At 40.0% G+C, this 17,707-nt stretch overlaps 1 protein-coding gene across 1 annotated transcript; it reads right to left on the reverse strand.

Annotated features, from left to right (window-relative positions):
* Positions 1-12,440: 12,440 nt before the first annotated feature.
* On the reverse strand, positions 12,441-17,504 carry PPP1R3C (protein phosphatase 1 regulatory subunit 3C). The gene is made up of 2 exons (XM_025397180.1): positions 17,001-17,504; positions 12,441-14,863 (listed from the first exon to the last, which is right to left on the reverse strand). The coding sequence occupies exons 1-2, from the start codon at positions 17,012-17,014 to the stop codon at positions 13,924-13,926; spliced, it is 954 nt and encodes a 317-aa protein (XP_025252965.1). The 5' UTR covers positions 17,015-17,504; the 3' UTR covers positions 12,441-13,923.
* Between the last annotated feature and the right edge of the window lie 203 nt (positions 17,505-17,707).

A 17,707-nucleotide genomic window follows, 5' to 3' on the forward strand; every position in this document is an offset into this window, starting at 1 on the left:
GATTCTCACGCAAGACATGTGGTGGGAGCCTGGTTTCATGTTTTTCCATGTGGATAACCATTTGCTCCAGAGCCAAGTACTCTGAAGTGGATTGTCTTTCCACTCAGCATCATCTCCAGCTCTGTCATAAGCCAGGTCTTCAGATATGGATAGGCTTCTTTCTAGGCTCTATATTTTATTTCACTGGAAATTTGTCCATCCCTGAGCTAACTGATACACCCCACTGGATTAGTTACATAATTTCATAAGAAATCTTGGTATTTGTTACACTAAGTCCCCCATTATGTTCTTTTCCTTTAGAAGGCTTTTGCCTCTTCTTGACTCTTTCTGCTTCTACATGAATTTTAGAAGCAATTTGTGAAGTTCTTAAAAACACACACACAACCAAAAAAACACAAGATACCAACCCATTGGTATCTTGGTTTTAATTGGCATTGCATAAAGTAGTAGATAAATATCTTCATAACATTACCTTCCTAACCATAAATATGGAATAGTTTTTCATTTGCAGAGTTCTTTTAAAACCTTCCAATACATTTTTATGACTTTTTCCATAAAGATCTTATGAAACTTTCATTACATTTATTCTAAAGAAATTATATTATTATAATTATTGCTGCTATTGTAAAATAGCCTATATACAATATATATATAAAAGGCCTATTTTATAATACCAGCAATAATATAAATATATATAAACAGAATATATAATATATGTAATATAGAATGTATATATACACAGAAATATAATATATATATTCTGTTTATTGCCTATATAGAGATATTCAGTTCACTTCTGGGTGTTGATCTTTGTATTAGTCATCTATTGCTAAGCCATAAATCATCCCAAACTTCATAGCTGAAAACCACAAATATTTATCATTTCATAGTTTGTTTAAGTCTCAGAAATTCAAGAGCAGCTTAGCTGGGAGTTTTTGGCTCAGAGTCTCATATAAAGTTGTAATCAAGATGTCAGGCAGGGCGCAGTCATCTGAAAGCTTGACTTGGGCTGGAGGACCCATTGCCCAGCTCACTCACACAGTGGTTGTCAAGAGGCCTGAGTTCCTCATTATGCGGGGCTCCCTGATAGAGCTGCTCATTACAATGCAGCTGCTTCCTTCTCCCAGCACAAGTGAATCTAAGTGAGAGACAGAGAGACAGGACAGCTAAGATGAAACACATAGTGTCTTTCATAACCTGACGTGGAAGTGATATACCAACCATTTCTGATGTGTTCTATCGATCACACAGAACAACGCTGGTGCGATATGGGAGAAGACCACACAAGGAAGATGTGAATTTCAGAAGGTGGGGAGCACTGAGGGCCGTATTGTGGCTAAAACTACCGTAATCTTATATCCAACCACCTTGCTAAATTCTCAGATTTATTCTAATAATTTAGTAATAGATTCTTTTGGGTTTTCTACAATGGCAAACATATTATCTGTAAATAATGCCAATATTATTACTCTCCTTCCAATCTCACTTTTATTTCTTTCTTGCTTTACTTCACAGGCTCAGATTTTTTGACATAATATTTTAAAGAGGTAGTAATAGATGACCTTATCTTAAAGAGTTTCAACATTTACCATAGTGTGATGTTTGTAGCAGGTTTTAATTGTTTTTCCTTTTGGTAGATATTCTTTTTTCAAACTAAGAAAATTTCCCCTTATTTGCTGCTTGAATTTTTTTCATTAATAGTGGGAAATTTTATAAATATTTCTGGTATTCATTGAGTTGACTGTATATTTTTATTCCTTTAATCTATTTATGTGGCAAATCAACATAATGGAAGTTCTAATGTTGAACCAATCTTACATTCTTGGAGTAAGCCCAACTTGATCATAATACATTTTAAAATACATTATTGGATTTATTTTAATAATTTAATCGGGTAAAAATTTTTTGCATCTACCTATTTGCAAGATTGGCTTAATTTTCCTTTCCTTTACTGTTCTTGTAAGATTTCAGTATCAAGGTTATGCTAACTCATAAATAAGTTGGGCAGTGTTTCCCCCTTTTTTATATACTCTGAAATATTTTGTGTAAGATCAAAGATATTTGGCCTTTGAATGTTTGATACAAAACATCTATAAAAACATCTGGGCCAGGTATTTTATTTGTGGGTAGATTTTAAACTACAAGTCTTAAACACTAATCTTATATGTTTATAGAACTAGTCAAGTTTTCTATTTCTTACTGAGATCATTTTGATACAATATACTTTTTAAGGAATTTTCCATTTTATCTAAGTTTTCAGGTATATTAAAGTTATTCACAATACCTTATTATTATTTTTTTCATTTCTGCATTACCTACAGTTATGATATTTAAAAAAATTCCCGGCTGGGCGCGGTGGCTCACGCCTGTAATCCCAGCACTTTGGGAAGCTGAGGCGGGCGGATCACAAGGTCAGGAGATCAAGACCATCTGGCTAACACAGTGAAACCCCGTCTTTACTAAAAATACACAATATTAGCCAGGCGTGGCGGCGGGCTCCTGTAGTCCCAGATACTCGGGAGGCTGAGGCAGGAGAATGGCGAGAACCTGGGAGGCGGAGCTTGTAGAGAGCCAAGATCGCCTCCAGCCTGGGCGACAGAGCGAGACTCTGTCTCAAAAAAAAAAAAAAAAAAAAAATCCCATTCTAGTGTTCTCTCTTTTATCTTCATTCATTTTGTCAAAGAGTTGTCTTTTTATTGCTTTGTGTGTGAGCTTATATTTCATGAAAATTCCTTGAGGTTTAGGCTGAAGGCACTCTTACAGAGAGCATGTGTGCTTGCTTTTACTGAGCACCTGGGTACTGCAACCAAGGACCTTATTTATTTATTTATTCATTTATTTATTGAGACAGAGTCTCACTCTGTGTCCCAGACTGGAGTGCAATGGCGCAATCTCACCTCACGGCAACCTCCGCCTCCCAGGTTCAAGCTATTCTCTTGCCTCCGGAGTAGCTGGGATTACAGACGTGCGCCACCACGTCCGGCTAATTTTTGTATTTTTTAGTAGAGATGGGGTTTCACCATATTGATCAAGTAATCAACACGCCTCAGCCTCCCAATGTGCTGGGATTACAGACATAAGCCACGGCGCCCAGCCACCAAGAACCATTTTTTAATAAATTCTGGACGTGAGGTTTTTCAGAGCACAAAGAATATGAAGTCAGTTTGTAAATCCATGAGAGGGCCAGATTGTGGTTATGAATTTTAGGAAGAGTTGATTGGGGCTTTTTTCCATCTATTAGGTTGGTGCAAAAGTAATTGCAGTTCAAATCATTATAACTAGGTTCAAACATCTCTTCATTAATCAAAATAGGACCCATTACAATCAACCTATTTTTGCCAATGAGAAATAAGTTTGTTTATTCCTGTAGCATAAAAATCCATACTTTGGGATTCAACAAACTCTTGGAAAGCATTTTCTGTATCCTGCTGGTTGTGGAAGCGTTTTCCCTGCAAAAAGTTGTCTAGATGCATAGAGAAGTGAAAATAGTCGGTTGGTGAAAGGTCAGGTGAATATGGCCAATGAGGCAAAACATCGTAGCCCAATTCATTTAACTTTTGAAGCGTTGGATGTGCGATGTGTGGTAGAGCATTGTCGTGAAGAAGAATTGGGCCCTTTCTGTTGACCAGTGCTGGCTGCAGTCATTGTGATGTTCAATGCATCTCATTGATTTGCTGGAGCATACTTTTCAGATGTAATGGTTTTGCCAGGATTCAGAAAACTGTAGTGTATCAGACTGGCAGCAGACCACCATACAGTGACCATGACCTTTTTCTGGTGCAAGTTTGGCTTTGGGAAGTGCTTTGGAGCTTCTTGGTCCAACCACTGAGCTGGCCATCACCAGTTGTTGTATAAAATCCACTTTTTGAGATACGCCATAACCCAATCAAGAAATGGTTCATTGTCGCTGCATACAGTAAGAGAAAACAACATTGCAAAATGACTATTTTTTAAATTTTCACTCAGCTCATGAGGCACCCACTTTTCAAACTTTTTCACTTTTCCAATTTGCTTCAAATGCCAAATGACTATAGAATGGTCGACGGTGAGTTCTTAGATAACTTCTTATGCAGTTGTAAGAGGATCAGCCTCAATGACTGCTCTCAATCTGTCATTGTCAACTTGCGATGGCCAGCCACTATGCTCCTCATCGTTAAGGCTCTTATCTCCTCTGCAAAAGTTCTTGAACCACCACTACTCTGTACATTCGTTTGCAGTTCCTGGGCCAAATGCATTGCTGAAGTCGCAAGTTGTCTCCGCTGCTTTACAACCCCTTTCGAACTCGAATAAGAAAATCACTCAAATTTGTTTTTTGTCTAATATCATTTCCATAGTCTAAAATAAACATAAAGTAAACAGCAAGTAACAAGTCATTAGCAAAAAAAAAATTGTAAAGCAAGAAATGCCCATTAAAATGATGTGTAACATAACCACATTTATTTAAGCATGTATTCCAATATCAAACGGTAAATCCCAACAATGCGAAAACCACAATTACTTTTGCACTCACCTAACATCTAAAGCTAATGTTGAGACAGGCATCTTTCCTAGCTGAATTTCTCTGTAAAAGTTATTTTCTTACTGAGAGTGTATCCTTTCTAGGTCTTAGCTATACTAGATATTAACTGTGACACTCCCAATCCACCCACACACTTTAATGGGCCCTAATCCTTTGTCTTCTGTCCCCTTAGCAGTCATAGCTGTTAAAAACAAATGTTGGTATCCTGGGGATTAGCAAATAACTTCAGGACAGGTGCTAGCTTCAATACACATTTACCTCTCTAAAGACCTGCTTTTGCTTTTCATTTAGGAGGGCAGAGAAGGCCTTTAAGGCCATCCTTACTCTTCCCAGCTCAGCCAATAATTCTAAAGATATAATTAGAAAGCATTTTATCTAGCATTTTTAGATATTTTGTACTGGGAGGATTTGGGAGAAGGCAATCTAGACTTTAATTTTAAATTTTAAAGGCCAAAGTCATCTTGGTCATGTTTTACAAGGTGTAACTTTGAGGATGCTATCAAACACTTCTTTAGGTACTAGAATAATCCCTAGAATACTCTCAGAGAGCAGAGGTGAAATAATTTTCCTGCCAGGCTACCAGCCTAGTTATACTCTTCAATTTTTATGACAGTAAAGTATACTTATTCCCTTCTTCTTAGAATAGGATGAGACACTGGACTAAATGCTTTATACAAGTTATTTCATTTCAGATACATGTAAGGTTATGACAAAGTAACTTGCCATAAACTAATGTTCCTGATGAGAATAATTAGAAACCATCAAAAAAATACCCCCAAACTTTTTTGAAGACATTAGAGAGTTTCTGAGACAACCAGGGCTTGAAATAAGCAGAAACTATACAGAGAGAATCAAAGATCTGATAGACTTCCACTTCTGAATGTGAGAGGAGCTTTGAGGCAGATCAATAATAACACACAGGCCAACTAAAAATGCAGGAAAAAAAATCCAAAAAAAAGTCATTTAAAGGCATTAAAGAGCTACTTAAACAAGTAGGACTTTATAGTCAGGTTGAGCTGACATACTGCAGCTATTTTTTTTTTTTTTTTTCCTTACCTGGATGTGTTTGCTGATTCTGGGAAAGCAAAAAGCAGAGAAGCTGAGTGTTGCCTGGGAAGAAGGCCAATAGCACTGATAAAGCTATCGATGGCCTCATAGAGCTGAGAAGAAGAAAACTTAAGAATTCAGAAGTCAATATCCTGGTGAGGAGGGTGTATGTGGAAAACTGAATCTAATGCTCAGCTCATTTTCCACTCAAGATATTTGCCAAACTCTGAAGGGAAGGAGAAAGAGGGAAGGAGGCTAAGAGGCTCACCAGAAAGCCTGAAAAGCAGAGTGGACTTCTGACAGACTCAGTGTGCTGAGGAAACAAAGATTGGAGTTCAAAACCTTCCAGGAAGAGGAACCCTGGCGCAAACATCAAACTCTCAGCTTTAGAAGGTCGTAGATTAGAAGCAGAGGTGAACCAAAGATAAATATAGCTTTACCAAGACTGCAACTTTGCCTTGACTCAGTTCAATCCCTGACTGGACTGAGGCAAGCAGCCCTGAATCTGTCTGGCAGAAGAAAGAGTAAATACTCTCTGAAGGAAGATTATACATCTGGCAAAATTCTCTGTCTTTTCATCTATTTTCTTGAAAAAAAATTTTTTTAAACAGGCTCTCACTCTGTCACCCAGGCTGGTGTGCAGTGGCATGATCACAGCTCACTGCAGCCTCAACCTCTCTGGCTCAAGGGATCCTTCCGCCTCAGTCTCCCAGGTAGCTGGGACTACAGGCCCACACCACGACACCTGGCTAATTTTCGTGGGTGTGTTTATTTATTTATTTATTCGTAGAGACAGGGTTTTGCTAAGTTGCCCAGGGTGGTCTTGAATTCCTGAGCTCAAGTGATCCACCCACTTCAGCCTCCCAAAGTGTTTGGTTTACAGGCGTGTGCCACCATGCCCAGCCCTGAAATTTTTAATATCTATTTTTGGTATACATAATACTTGTCATTTAATCAAATATTACTAGAATACCAAGAGACAAGACCACATTAAAAAAAAAAGAAGAAAAAATATATAACAGAATCAGACCCATAGGAGATTCAGATTTTGGAATTAGTAAACAAGTACTTTGAGATTAGCTATCATAACAATTTCCAAGAAAAATAGAGGAAAGGGGGGAAATGGATGAAAAATGAAGATGTTGACAGAAAATTGGAAACTATAAAAAATAAATAAAAATTTTAACTCAAAAATATAGCTGAAATTAAAAAATGCAGGAATGTATTTAAAGCAGAATTAGACATAGCCAAAGAAAGGCTATGTGAACTGGAAAACAAGTCAATAGCAAATATATTAACTGAAGTCCAGACAGAAAAAAAAGTGGGAAATAGAGAAAAGAGGATAAGACAGTGGGGCAAAGTGAAAATATATAACATAAGTCTAATCAGAGTCCAGAAAGAGAAGAGAAAGAACATGAGACAGAAGAAATATTTGAAGAGATAATAGCAGAGAATTTTTTAATCTCCACCTAAATCCATACCTAGAAGTATATATTTACTGAAGCTATCTTTCAAAAATGAAAGCTAAAGATGTTTTCAATTAAACAAAAACTGAGAGACTTCTTCACCAACAAACATATATTCAGAGAAATACTAAAGGGATTTTTTTCAGGCCAAAGGAAAAATGATCCAAGATGGAAACATAGAAATACAGAAAGAATAACAGAAGGAGAAAAACACAGATAAATTTAAAAAAAAAAAAATGGTGACTGAACAAAACAACATGATCCTATCTCATGGGGCTTAAAGTATATTTAGAATTAAAATATATAATAAAAATGCAAATGATAAGAGGATGGTAAAGTGCTTAAGGTCCTAGCTTTATTGAAGGAGATGTCAAAATGATCATTTTCACTATACTGTAAGAATCAAAGATGTGTGTTGTAATTACTAGGGTAATCACTAAAAGAAAAGGAAAAGAATCTGTAACTAACAAGTTAATAAACTGGAAAAAATTGAATAACAAAAAAATCCAAAAGAAGACAAGAAAGAAATGAAAAAGAACATAAACAAATGGGTCAAATACAAAACAAATAATAAAAATGGTATACATCAACTCAAATATATCAAGAATTGGGTTAAATACAAATATACAAAACACTTAAAAGGTACACTATGAATGAAGTATCACAGTGTAAATGTTGTGACCACAAACTTTAAGTTTGAGCTCAAGTCTTAGCTCCAACACTTACTAACCCTCTGACCTTAGACAAGTCACAAATCTTGTTTGTGCCTCAGTTTCCTCATCTGTAAAATGAGGTTAATAAGAGAAACCACCTCATAGAACTGTTGTGAGAGTTAAATGAGGCTGTAACTTAGAACAGTGCTGACCACATAATAAGGGTTATATAATTATAAGCTACTTGATATGGTTTGGCTATGTCCCTACCGAAATCTCATGTTGAATTGTAGTAATCCTCATGTGTCAAGAGCAGGGCCAAGTAGAGATAATTGAATCGTGGGGGCAGTTTCCCCCATACTGATTTCGTGGTAGTGAATAAGTCTCAAGAGATCTGATGGTTTTATAAATGGGAGCTCCCCCTCCCAAGTTCTCTTGCTTGCCACCATGTAAGACGTCCCTTTGCTCTGCCATGATTGTGAGGTTTCCCCAGCCATATGGAACTATGAGTCCATTAAACCACTTTCCTTTATAAATTACCCAGTCTTGGGTATGTCTTTATTAGGAGCATGAGAATAGACCACTACACCATTGTTGTTATTAAGCCTCACAACAAGCTTGTAAATAATCAACCCATTTCATAGAGGATTAAATTGAGACTTGAGTGATAGTGCAACTTACCCAAAATTATCCAGCTGGGGTGTTACTATGAAGTGATAGGGTAGAGATGTGAAAATGTCTCCAGCACTCATGCTCCATGACAGCAGAAATCGTATTTGTCTTGTCTTATTCATCACTATATATTCAGTGTCAAACACATAATTAGTACCCTATAAATATTGTTGGATGAATGAGTGACCCTTACTACAGTGCTATTCAGATACTGTACTGTTCCAACCAGTAACACAGAATACTAATATTAGTACTAAGTCCTTATTCGAAAACCACAATGTGAAAAGAAAAAATTGTGGGGAAACTTTTTATCATTAGTATTAGTGACAATACACATTTATTTACTACATACCATTGCCCAAATACTTTATTAAGCACATCATCTCCATGATCTCACTTTATTCTCATAATCACTCTGTCAGGTAGGAATTGTTATCATTCCCATTTTAAAGATGGGAACACTGAGACTTGAAGATATTAAGTCACTTGATGAAGGTTGCACCACAAAACTGGTGGGATAGAGATTTAAATCTAGTTCTGCCTGACTCCAAACCTAGTCTCTTAACATGTAAAAAGTATGTGATTCTTCTACTTCTCTGGATAACTCAAATCTATCCTTAATTACAAACTTAAAAGTTGGCTCGTATTACCTTGGCCCTGTGAATAATTGTTTTCAAGTTGCTGCTGAAACAATGGGCCTCAACATTTATGAACGCCTGTGTCAAGGGGAGCCATATGATGAAGTTCCAGTATCCTTCCACTAAATGACTTGGTGTTTCAGAAGGCTAGACCTTCTCTGACCCCTGATTGAGTGGGCAGTTGTGGGTTGGGAATCCTGACTTGTCCGAGCCAATCATGAAGTCCCATTTCCCTATCCAGCGACTAGTTCTCATACAGAACCATGACTTAATTCTGGTCAGTGAAACACAGGGGAGAGTCTGCAAGTCTGCAGTGGAGTGTGAGAAAAGCTTCTGGGCAAGGTTTATTCACCCATAAAAAAAGTGACACAAGGAAGAGATAGGCTCCTTCTCCTGGTGGGGCTATTGTGTCTGCTTATCATGCCTGGAAACTATGGCGGTTATCTTATCATTAGGAAGTTAGCACAGGGACAATCAAGAGTAATGAGGATCGGCTGGGCACGGAGGCTCACGCCTGTAATCCTGGCACTTTGGAAGGCTGAGGCAGGCAGATCACTTGAGGTCAGAAGTTCAAGACCAGCCTGGGCAACATGGTGAAACCCCATCTCTATTAAAAATACAAAAATTGGCTGGGTGTGGTGGCACGCACCTGTGGTCCCAGCTACTTGGGAGGCTGAGGCACAAGAATCACTTGAACCCAAGAGGCAGATGTTGCAGATGTTGCTGAGATCGTACCACTGCACTCCAGCCTGGGTGATGGAGCAAGACTGCCTCAAAAAACAAAAAAAAAAAAAAAAAGAAAGAAAGAAAAGAAAGAGTAATGAGGATGGTAAAATGAAAAAATGGAAATAACCTGAGTCTAAGTCACTGACTTAACCAACTCTGAAAACGCTCTACGTTGCATCTTGTATTGTAGGATAATCTATTTCCTTTGTAGTTTAAGATACGTGAGTCAAGGGATCATGTCACTTGTGCCAAAAAGCCTCCTCATTAACCTACTTCTATACACAAAGTATCAGAGAAGAGAAAAAGAGATACTCGATCAGTAAAATTAAGAAGTCCACGTCCAGGTTGTTTACCAGGAGATGGTATGGGCGGGGCTGGAGGTGTTGGTGAAGGAGCAGTAGGCCAGGCTCTACTATTTCTGTAATCTTCAGCAAGTTTTAATCACTATGGACCTCTATTTTGACATCTGGTTGTTTTTCGGTTTTTTATTTTTTAATTTTTAATTTTTAATTTTTTTTATTTTGTGTGTGTGTGTGTGTGTGTGTGTAAGTGGGTGGAGGAATCCTCTGAGCCATTATATGACTCTGTTCTCTGAATCGGGACAGTGGAAAACACTCCACACAGCTTAAATCAGAGGTCCTCAAGCTTGATGCATATTGGAAACATCTGGAAAACTTTCAGAATTGTCCAATGCACAGGCCATGACTTGGACCAATTAAATCAAAATCCTATGAGGTTCAGGGGAAGGCATCAGTATTTTTTAAAGCTTGCCAGTTGAATCTGTTATGCAGCCAAAGTTAAGGACCACTGGCTTAGAGGGACCACCCAAATCCAGGAATGGGTGTCCACTCGCTGTCAGAAAGAGGGAAAGGTCAAGGCCAGGAGTCAGCACCAGTGCACATGTCCTGCTCTGAGTTTGGGATCCTTGCCCACTAATGAGAAGGTTTGTTCAGATTACAGCTCCCAGTAGCTGCTAAAAAACTCTATGAGGAACCTAGAGATGAACGCTGAGGAAGGGATTCTCCTTTCGCAGCTTGAAGGGTCACTCAAACTTGTGCAGAACTTTTGGATTCACATTGATAAAGATACACAGTTCACTCCCACACTAGAAATTTCCAGCCTTTCAGTTTGGGGATGAACTAAAAGGAGAGCCATCAATTTAGAGGAAAAAAAAATAGTCCTTCCTTAAATAACTAAATTAAACTTTATATTTTTTGGAACAGAATATCATGCATTCCAAATTCAAGTTATTCTCTCATGTTAAATTTTTAAAAGCAAAGTTGCTTCTACTATTAGGCAAGATAGCAGGATGTGAAATGCAGTTAATTCTATTTGAAGTAAAGCTCCAGGAACACCCTGCTCTTTGACCAGCTCCTCCCTCATCGGCTGCCCAGGGTCACCCCAAAATTGGGTCAAGCTGGCACAGGTGACCAGCACAAGTTGGTCATGCCTGCCTGGAAATAGCTCCCCTGTAAGAAGGGGGCTGTGGGAGAAGGGGCACCTCCATGGGAGATTTCAAGGAGGCCGTGTGAAACAGAGGGAGGGACACTAAGTGACAAGTCACTGTTCAGCTGGCTCACCCTGGCCACACTACCTTAAATAAGTCACTCCACCTATCTGGATCTTAGTTTCTTCTTTTATAAAGTTAGGCACTTGAGTCCCCATGGTCTTCGAGGTCCCTGTCAGACCCAAGTTTGGTTTTTCTCCATCCCCTGGGAACAGGGCAGTCCACCGAACCATCAGCACAAATAGAGAGGAAACGAAAAAGGGACTATAAATTCCAGCACTTGCAGAGCTCGGCAGATAGTGTGAGAGAGTGAAGCCATGGGTGGAGACTGTGGCCACAACGAGGCAGTATGACCCATCTAGGATGCATGCCCCATCTAAGGGGCACAGCTGCTATTCATATTTGTTGCCATGCGAGGAGACCTTACAATTTTTTCAGGAAAAAAAGTAAACCCAGATTTTTTAATGCAGTTGGCGGATTGTTATATCATGGCAATTAATTCTTTAAAAATCCCGTGTCAAATAAAATACATCTGTGCCCAGACACAGCCTGCAGGTCTGTAGTTTACAGCTCTGACACAGAGGATTCTATGATATGATAAAAGTTTATTCTTCATAATTGGACCTTTTTAGCAAATTGGTCAACACGGTGCAGATCTTTCTTTAGATACACTGTGCAGATTTTAGGCCGAACTGGAGCAACAACTTAGGTTCATGGACCTGCTGCCTCTCACCCCAAGGAGCTCTGCTGCTCCCTTCATTCCAGGACTGGTACCTACTGCTCCTTCCCTATGCCCCTCTGTGCAGCTGCAAGTTCTGCCCATTCAGGAATGTGCTGTAGCCTAAGAGTAGAAGCCACTCCAACCTTTCCCACACCAACTCCTTCCCCATTTTAAAGCTGAGACATGGCCTCCAACATAACCCTGACCCAGCAGAGATTGTGTGTATGTGAGCAGAAACCATAGATGAGGACAGTCAGGGTGGGGGAAGAAGCAGTAGCAACAGCTCAAGTTATTGCCCCTGCTCCCTAGCCCCAATGGTCAGGTGGTAGGAAGTATGCTCACTAATGAGACTGGGGCCTTGTGAATATCCTCAGATGGATCCATGTCTCAGTCCGTACTAACTCTGCTCAGTTGTTCCTCAACGAAAAATGAGAATGTCAGTTGAGTTTCTTATTTGACTGTGGCTTTGAGAAAGAAAATATACTCAGGTCTTATATCAAACACATTTATTCTTGAAGTGAGAAGCTCATCAAGGATAGCTAGAGGAGAGTGAAATATTTACAGTAAAAAAGTATGGATGCTAGCCAAACTTCAAATTCTGTCACTGCAGAGCTATTCCAATAGTACTTTTCCACCATGACACATCACACATGTTAAAATTAACTGCATTCTTGTAACACTTCTCAATGGTTGTGCACAATAATAGAAGCAACATTCTGGGACTCCCTTTCTTAAGATCCTACAGAATGAATTTATGCACACACAAAAACAAGTATAATACAAAACATTCAAAACAAGTCACATCCATTTTTTAAAAAAAAGAAAACAGCAAGATGAAAATAGGCAAGTGATGGGTTGTTACTTCTATGTGCAAGGTACTGGATTCTTGCATTGAGAATCCTAGTGTCGGGCCTCACGTCAAACATCACATCAAAAAAGTGTGCAGAAAAATGAGTCACCTTCAATATGAAGGATGTGAGTTGTGTACACTGACAATGGTCTCAAAGATACAACATTATTGCATGAAGAATGCCTGTGTACAGAGCGGACCATCTTATGAGGACAAAAACTCATGAGTTATCAGATGACCATTCAGATATTTGGGCTAAACGATGACAGTTTTCTGATTTAATCAAGGCACTTGCAAAGAACTATCTTTGACATGACATGAAGTCCCTACATGTTGTTAGTCATTGATGATGGCATGGTTTTTCTACACCAAGCATTCTATAACAAGAACCCAAGCCTGACATTTTGATCACAAAGTCACTTATAACATCAGGACTGCAAAGCCAGATTTGCTTAAACTTTCCCCAAATTATAATTTTTTTAATAGATCACATCTGAACAGAAAGGCTTCACTTAAGATCTTGATTCTCCAGAGCTATAATTCATCTTTCTCCAATACCACCCACATTCTTAAAGGTTATTTGACTTTTCTCCACATGGATATGTAGAATGGATCTTTTTCCCCTCCAGAAATAATTTCCCCAGGAAAGAATTGTAAAACCAACTTAAAAACACAAATAACCTTACATTTTTTCCACCAACAATGATCAGACCTCCCACTCCTCTGACTTGAGCTTCAGAGCCCTTTGTGTATACTTTTCACACATTCCTCATACCATTAACACAGCTTTCCATCACCATCAGCCATCCTTCTTCAACTTTTCCTTGCCTAACATGAAAGCTAGTGGATTGAGAGGGAAGGAGGGAGGCCACTGAAAAAGTATTACCTTTATAAAAATAGTTTTCAACCTGTTACTTGAACCTCCAAAGCCAAATTGGGTAACATCATCTGTATAGACCCCAACACTAAATTCTCAAGTGGCTTTCTTTTCCATAGCCAGGTCTCAAAAGCTCAAATCTAAATCTACTGATGGAGTAGCAAAGGCTGCCTAAAATTGAGCAATACAGACCTAGGATTGCATGGGGGAATATGACAAGTCAAGACCAGTTACATTGTTGCTTAATTCATCGATAAGAGGCCAAGTTCTCCATTCTCCCCCAGCTCTGCCACTCTGGGAAGAGCCCACTAGCCATCCTCGGACTGCCAAAGATTGTTGACTCTAACTCTGTCTTGGGAGAGGTCTGGTGGAATGCACAGTCCTGGGGTGCCATCTGTGTCTGCACCCCATCAGGCTTCCACTGAACATGAACAATTCTATAATTCTGACCATCATTGTTGTCCCAAAAGACTTGCCCATTAGCATGGTAAGAAATGCAGAACTCAATTTTCTGCTCAGTTGGAATGACAGGGGGTAAGTCAATGGCAAATGAGAAGGTATCACTATCTGAGCCACCATACACATTTTTCATATAGACACAGTCCACATCAGTGTAGCTTTTCCAAGAATCGAAAGTGATACGGATCTGAACTTTCTTCTCAAAACTCACATTTTTGACTTTCACAGTCCCTGTCACTGTTCGCTCTTGCAACGAGCAGTTCTCCAGACAGACAAAGTTCTTCTGAAAGTGACTCCGGAAACTTAAGTAATCGGTTGAAGGCTGAGGGAAATCTAAAATCAAGTTTTTCTCCTCGTGGCGTTTTAAGGCAGAGGAGATATCATTAAGGTCCAAGAGATCAAACTGGAGATCCCACGCTGGTTCTTCTGGGAGGTCAGAGAAGACATGGATGGCAGTGAGAGACAGGCCCTTGGAGTCAGCAAACACAACGCGCTTCTTGGCTTGGTTGTGCGAGCACTTCCAGTCATTCTGTGATTTGGCTTCCTGTTTTATGTTGAGACATGGTTTCAGAGGCTTTAATTTATTCACAAAATGTCTTCGCTGAAAGTCATCGTAAGGGCCCAGGAAACTCTTCACAGGTGGTGAATGAGCCAAGCAAAGCCTCATGGCCACATCCACGGGCATGACCGAACTTGTCAAAGGACGTGGATCTAAAACCTGGATCATTCTGGAATGCAAAGGGAAGAGGGATTATCACCTGGATCGGAAGTGCTCTTTCCCAGTGCCAAATACATATGTACTATTTTTGTGCTGACTGAATTATAGCCAGTGCAGTAGATATCAGGTAGGTGCTATCATATATAGTAAAAGAGAACAGTATTAACTGATCAGATCTTCTTTCTATGTCTACCTCTACCCTTGGCTGGCTAAAGGCTAAGTGTTAACTGCTTAAAACACTTAGAGGGTGATGGGGGTCTCAGTTTCCCCATCTGAGAAATAAAAGGGTTCGATTTGATTATCTCCCAGGCAGCCTTGAGAACTGTGTGCTCTGTTCTGGACCAGTGGTCCTCAAACCTGTCTGGTCACTATGCCTGGGGAATTCATTTTCTTTCTTTCTTTTCTTCCCTCCTTCCCTGCTTCCTTTCCTTCCTTTCTTCCTTTCCTTCCTTCCTTTCTTTTTCTCTTCCTCTCATTCTCTCTCTCTCTTTCTTCTCTTTTCTTTCTTTCCAATTCCTGGGACTCAGAACCACTGAGGCAGAACTTCTGGGGCTAGGGCCAAGGGATGGATATGTTCTTAAAGCTTCCCAGGTGATTCTAATGACCAGAGACGTTCAGAAGCCACAGTTCCAGACCCTCTGCTCCCTCTGGCTACTTTGGCTTATTTTGCTGCTAAATTGATTGATACTTCTCTGGTAAGGTAATTCACTTGAAAAAAAAAAAAAACAAAAATAACATGCAACAGTTTTGAGAGTGAGAAGGCTAGAGAAGAAGTCAAAGAATTCTCTTTGTACTTTGATTGTCATGCTCTTCCTCATTTTTCACAAATAACCACTGAAATACAAGTCAATAATTCATATGTACTTACAAACTGTGTAACTGATAATTCATCTAAAGAGATGCCCATGACAAGTCCACATTTAAGTGGAAAACCTCATTACCTGAAAGTTGGAGTGTTTTAAAATATACATTATATATATGAAAACTTATAAATATTGAAAAACTCTGTAAGAAATACACCTTTCCTAATAATGTAATAATTATTATCTCTGGGTGATACGACTATAGATTATCTATTTTCATTTTTGTTCCTTTTTTGGCATTTTCTAATAGACATTTATAAGTAGAAAGACAATAAAGCTATTTAAAGTTTTAAACATGACTATGCTCAGCAATATTAAACCAAGAAGCATCCACAAAGAAGACTTTTCTCTGGCCTTTAGCCCTCATTATATATTTCCAAGCTTATGGTATTAGGATTTTTTCCCTATCTTAGCCTTACAAGTAAGAGGTGTGTGTATACTGTACACGACATTTCTCAGTCTGGCTTTAGTAACTCTCCTCACAGCAGCTCTAAATATGTATCCAAGTGGTCATTATCACAAAAATGGGTAATAACACTCGCAGAATTTACTGTATTAGCTCTGGGGTTTTTCTGGGAGACCTGCAAACTTAGAACAAACAAATGAAAGCTAAAGCTATATTTGTGGGTCTAATAATAGTTAATAGGCAGGATTTTTAGAGAAGTCTTCTGCTAAGCTATGTCTGGAGAAGCTATTTAAAGTAGTTTTATGGCAGTTTTTTTATTTTATTTTATTTTATTTTTACTTTTTGCATTTATAGAAAGACAGTTTTAGTTTGGGTGATTTCCTTGGAACTTTAAGTCCTGGACAAGAGTTAAAAGTAATCGTTTGCTCAAACTCTTGAGATTTTGCTATGGCAAACTGTGATAAGAAGGACGAATGAATGCAAACGTCGTCCTGTAATTTTTTTCCTCCAAGCTAAACCACCTAACCAGCAATGTCAGAGTGCTGTTCTCACCACTTCAGCTGCCTGAGTCTTTGCGACATTTGTGCAGGACCAAAAGAACAGCCGCATCCATGAGAAAATCAGAACTCAAGCTGATTCACGTTAAGATAACTTCTGCTTTAAGATGCTGATTGCTAAAATAGGCTCTGCTTAAGAAATAGAGTCAAATTTCTACACCTCCAAGCCCTCTCGGTTGCCAGATTCAACTAAGCAGTCAGTTCCCTTATCCTACCCTGGGGTGCCCATTTCCAGAGATGACAGAACTGAAACGCCCCCCAACTTCCCCAGAGCTGCGCTTTCCCCTGTGTTCCTAGCGCGCAGAGGTGCAGCGAACCTACCTGGTGCAGCTCATTAGGCAGAGAGGCGGCGGACCGTGAAAGCCAGCACCCACCGCCTGCACAAATTCGAACCACAGCTCCCTGCCTTCCCCCGCGGCGCTCGCTGGGAGAGATTGAGGGCCCAGCGCCTAGAGGCCGCTTATCTGCTCCGAAGCACGTGACCTGATCCCTGGGACCAATCGCCGGGCCTCGGGCCCCATGGCGCGACCAACCAGCACCCAGCTGGGGCGCGAGCCCTCGCCCCGGGAACATGATCGCCCCGGGGCCGGACGTGCAGAGCGCGAGCTGGGCATCCCGGGGAGGTTCTGGGACTCTGCGGCCAGCTGGACGCAGCCGCGTAACGGGAACCCTGGGCGAGGGGCCGGGCAGGCACGTACCGCATGCAGCGGGCGCCGGCCAAGAGAGAGCGCAGCCAGCCTCGCCCAGGCGGGGCGCCAGTGCCTCAGGCTTGGGGCGGCTGTTACTTGGGAATAGCTTTGTGGGTCAGTGCAGTTGAATCTGCACACAGATGTGGCTCAATCCGAATGTGTATCGCATTTGAAATGTTTATGTTGTTCATTGCCCGGTGTATCCGCATTTCTCCCTCATCTTAGCCTGCGCGATCCCAAACTGGCTTCATGCTTTTCTGTTAGTTATGGGTTCACAGATGCACCACACAGTAGACAGCTGCCGGGAATTACCAACTTATCTAACAAATGTTGCTAGGA

Source organism: Theropithecus gelada, chromosome 9 (genome assembly GCF_003255815.1).
Source record: "Theropithecus gelada isolate Dixy chromosome 9, Tgel_1.0, whole genome shotgun sequence".
Taxonomy (NCBI): Eukaryota; Metazoa; Chordata; class Mammalia; order Primates; family Cercopithecidae; genus Theropithecus; species Theropithecus gelada.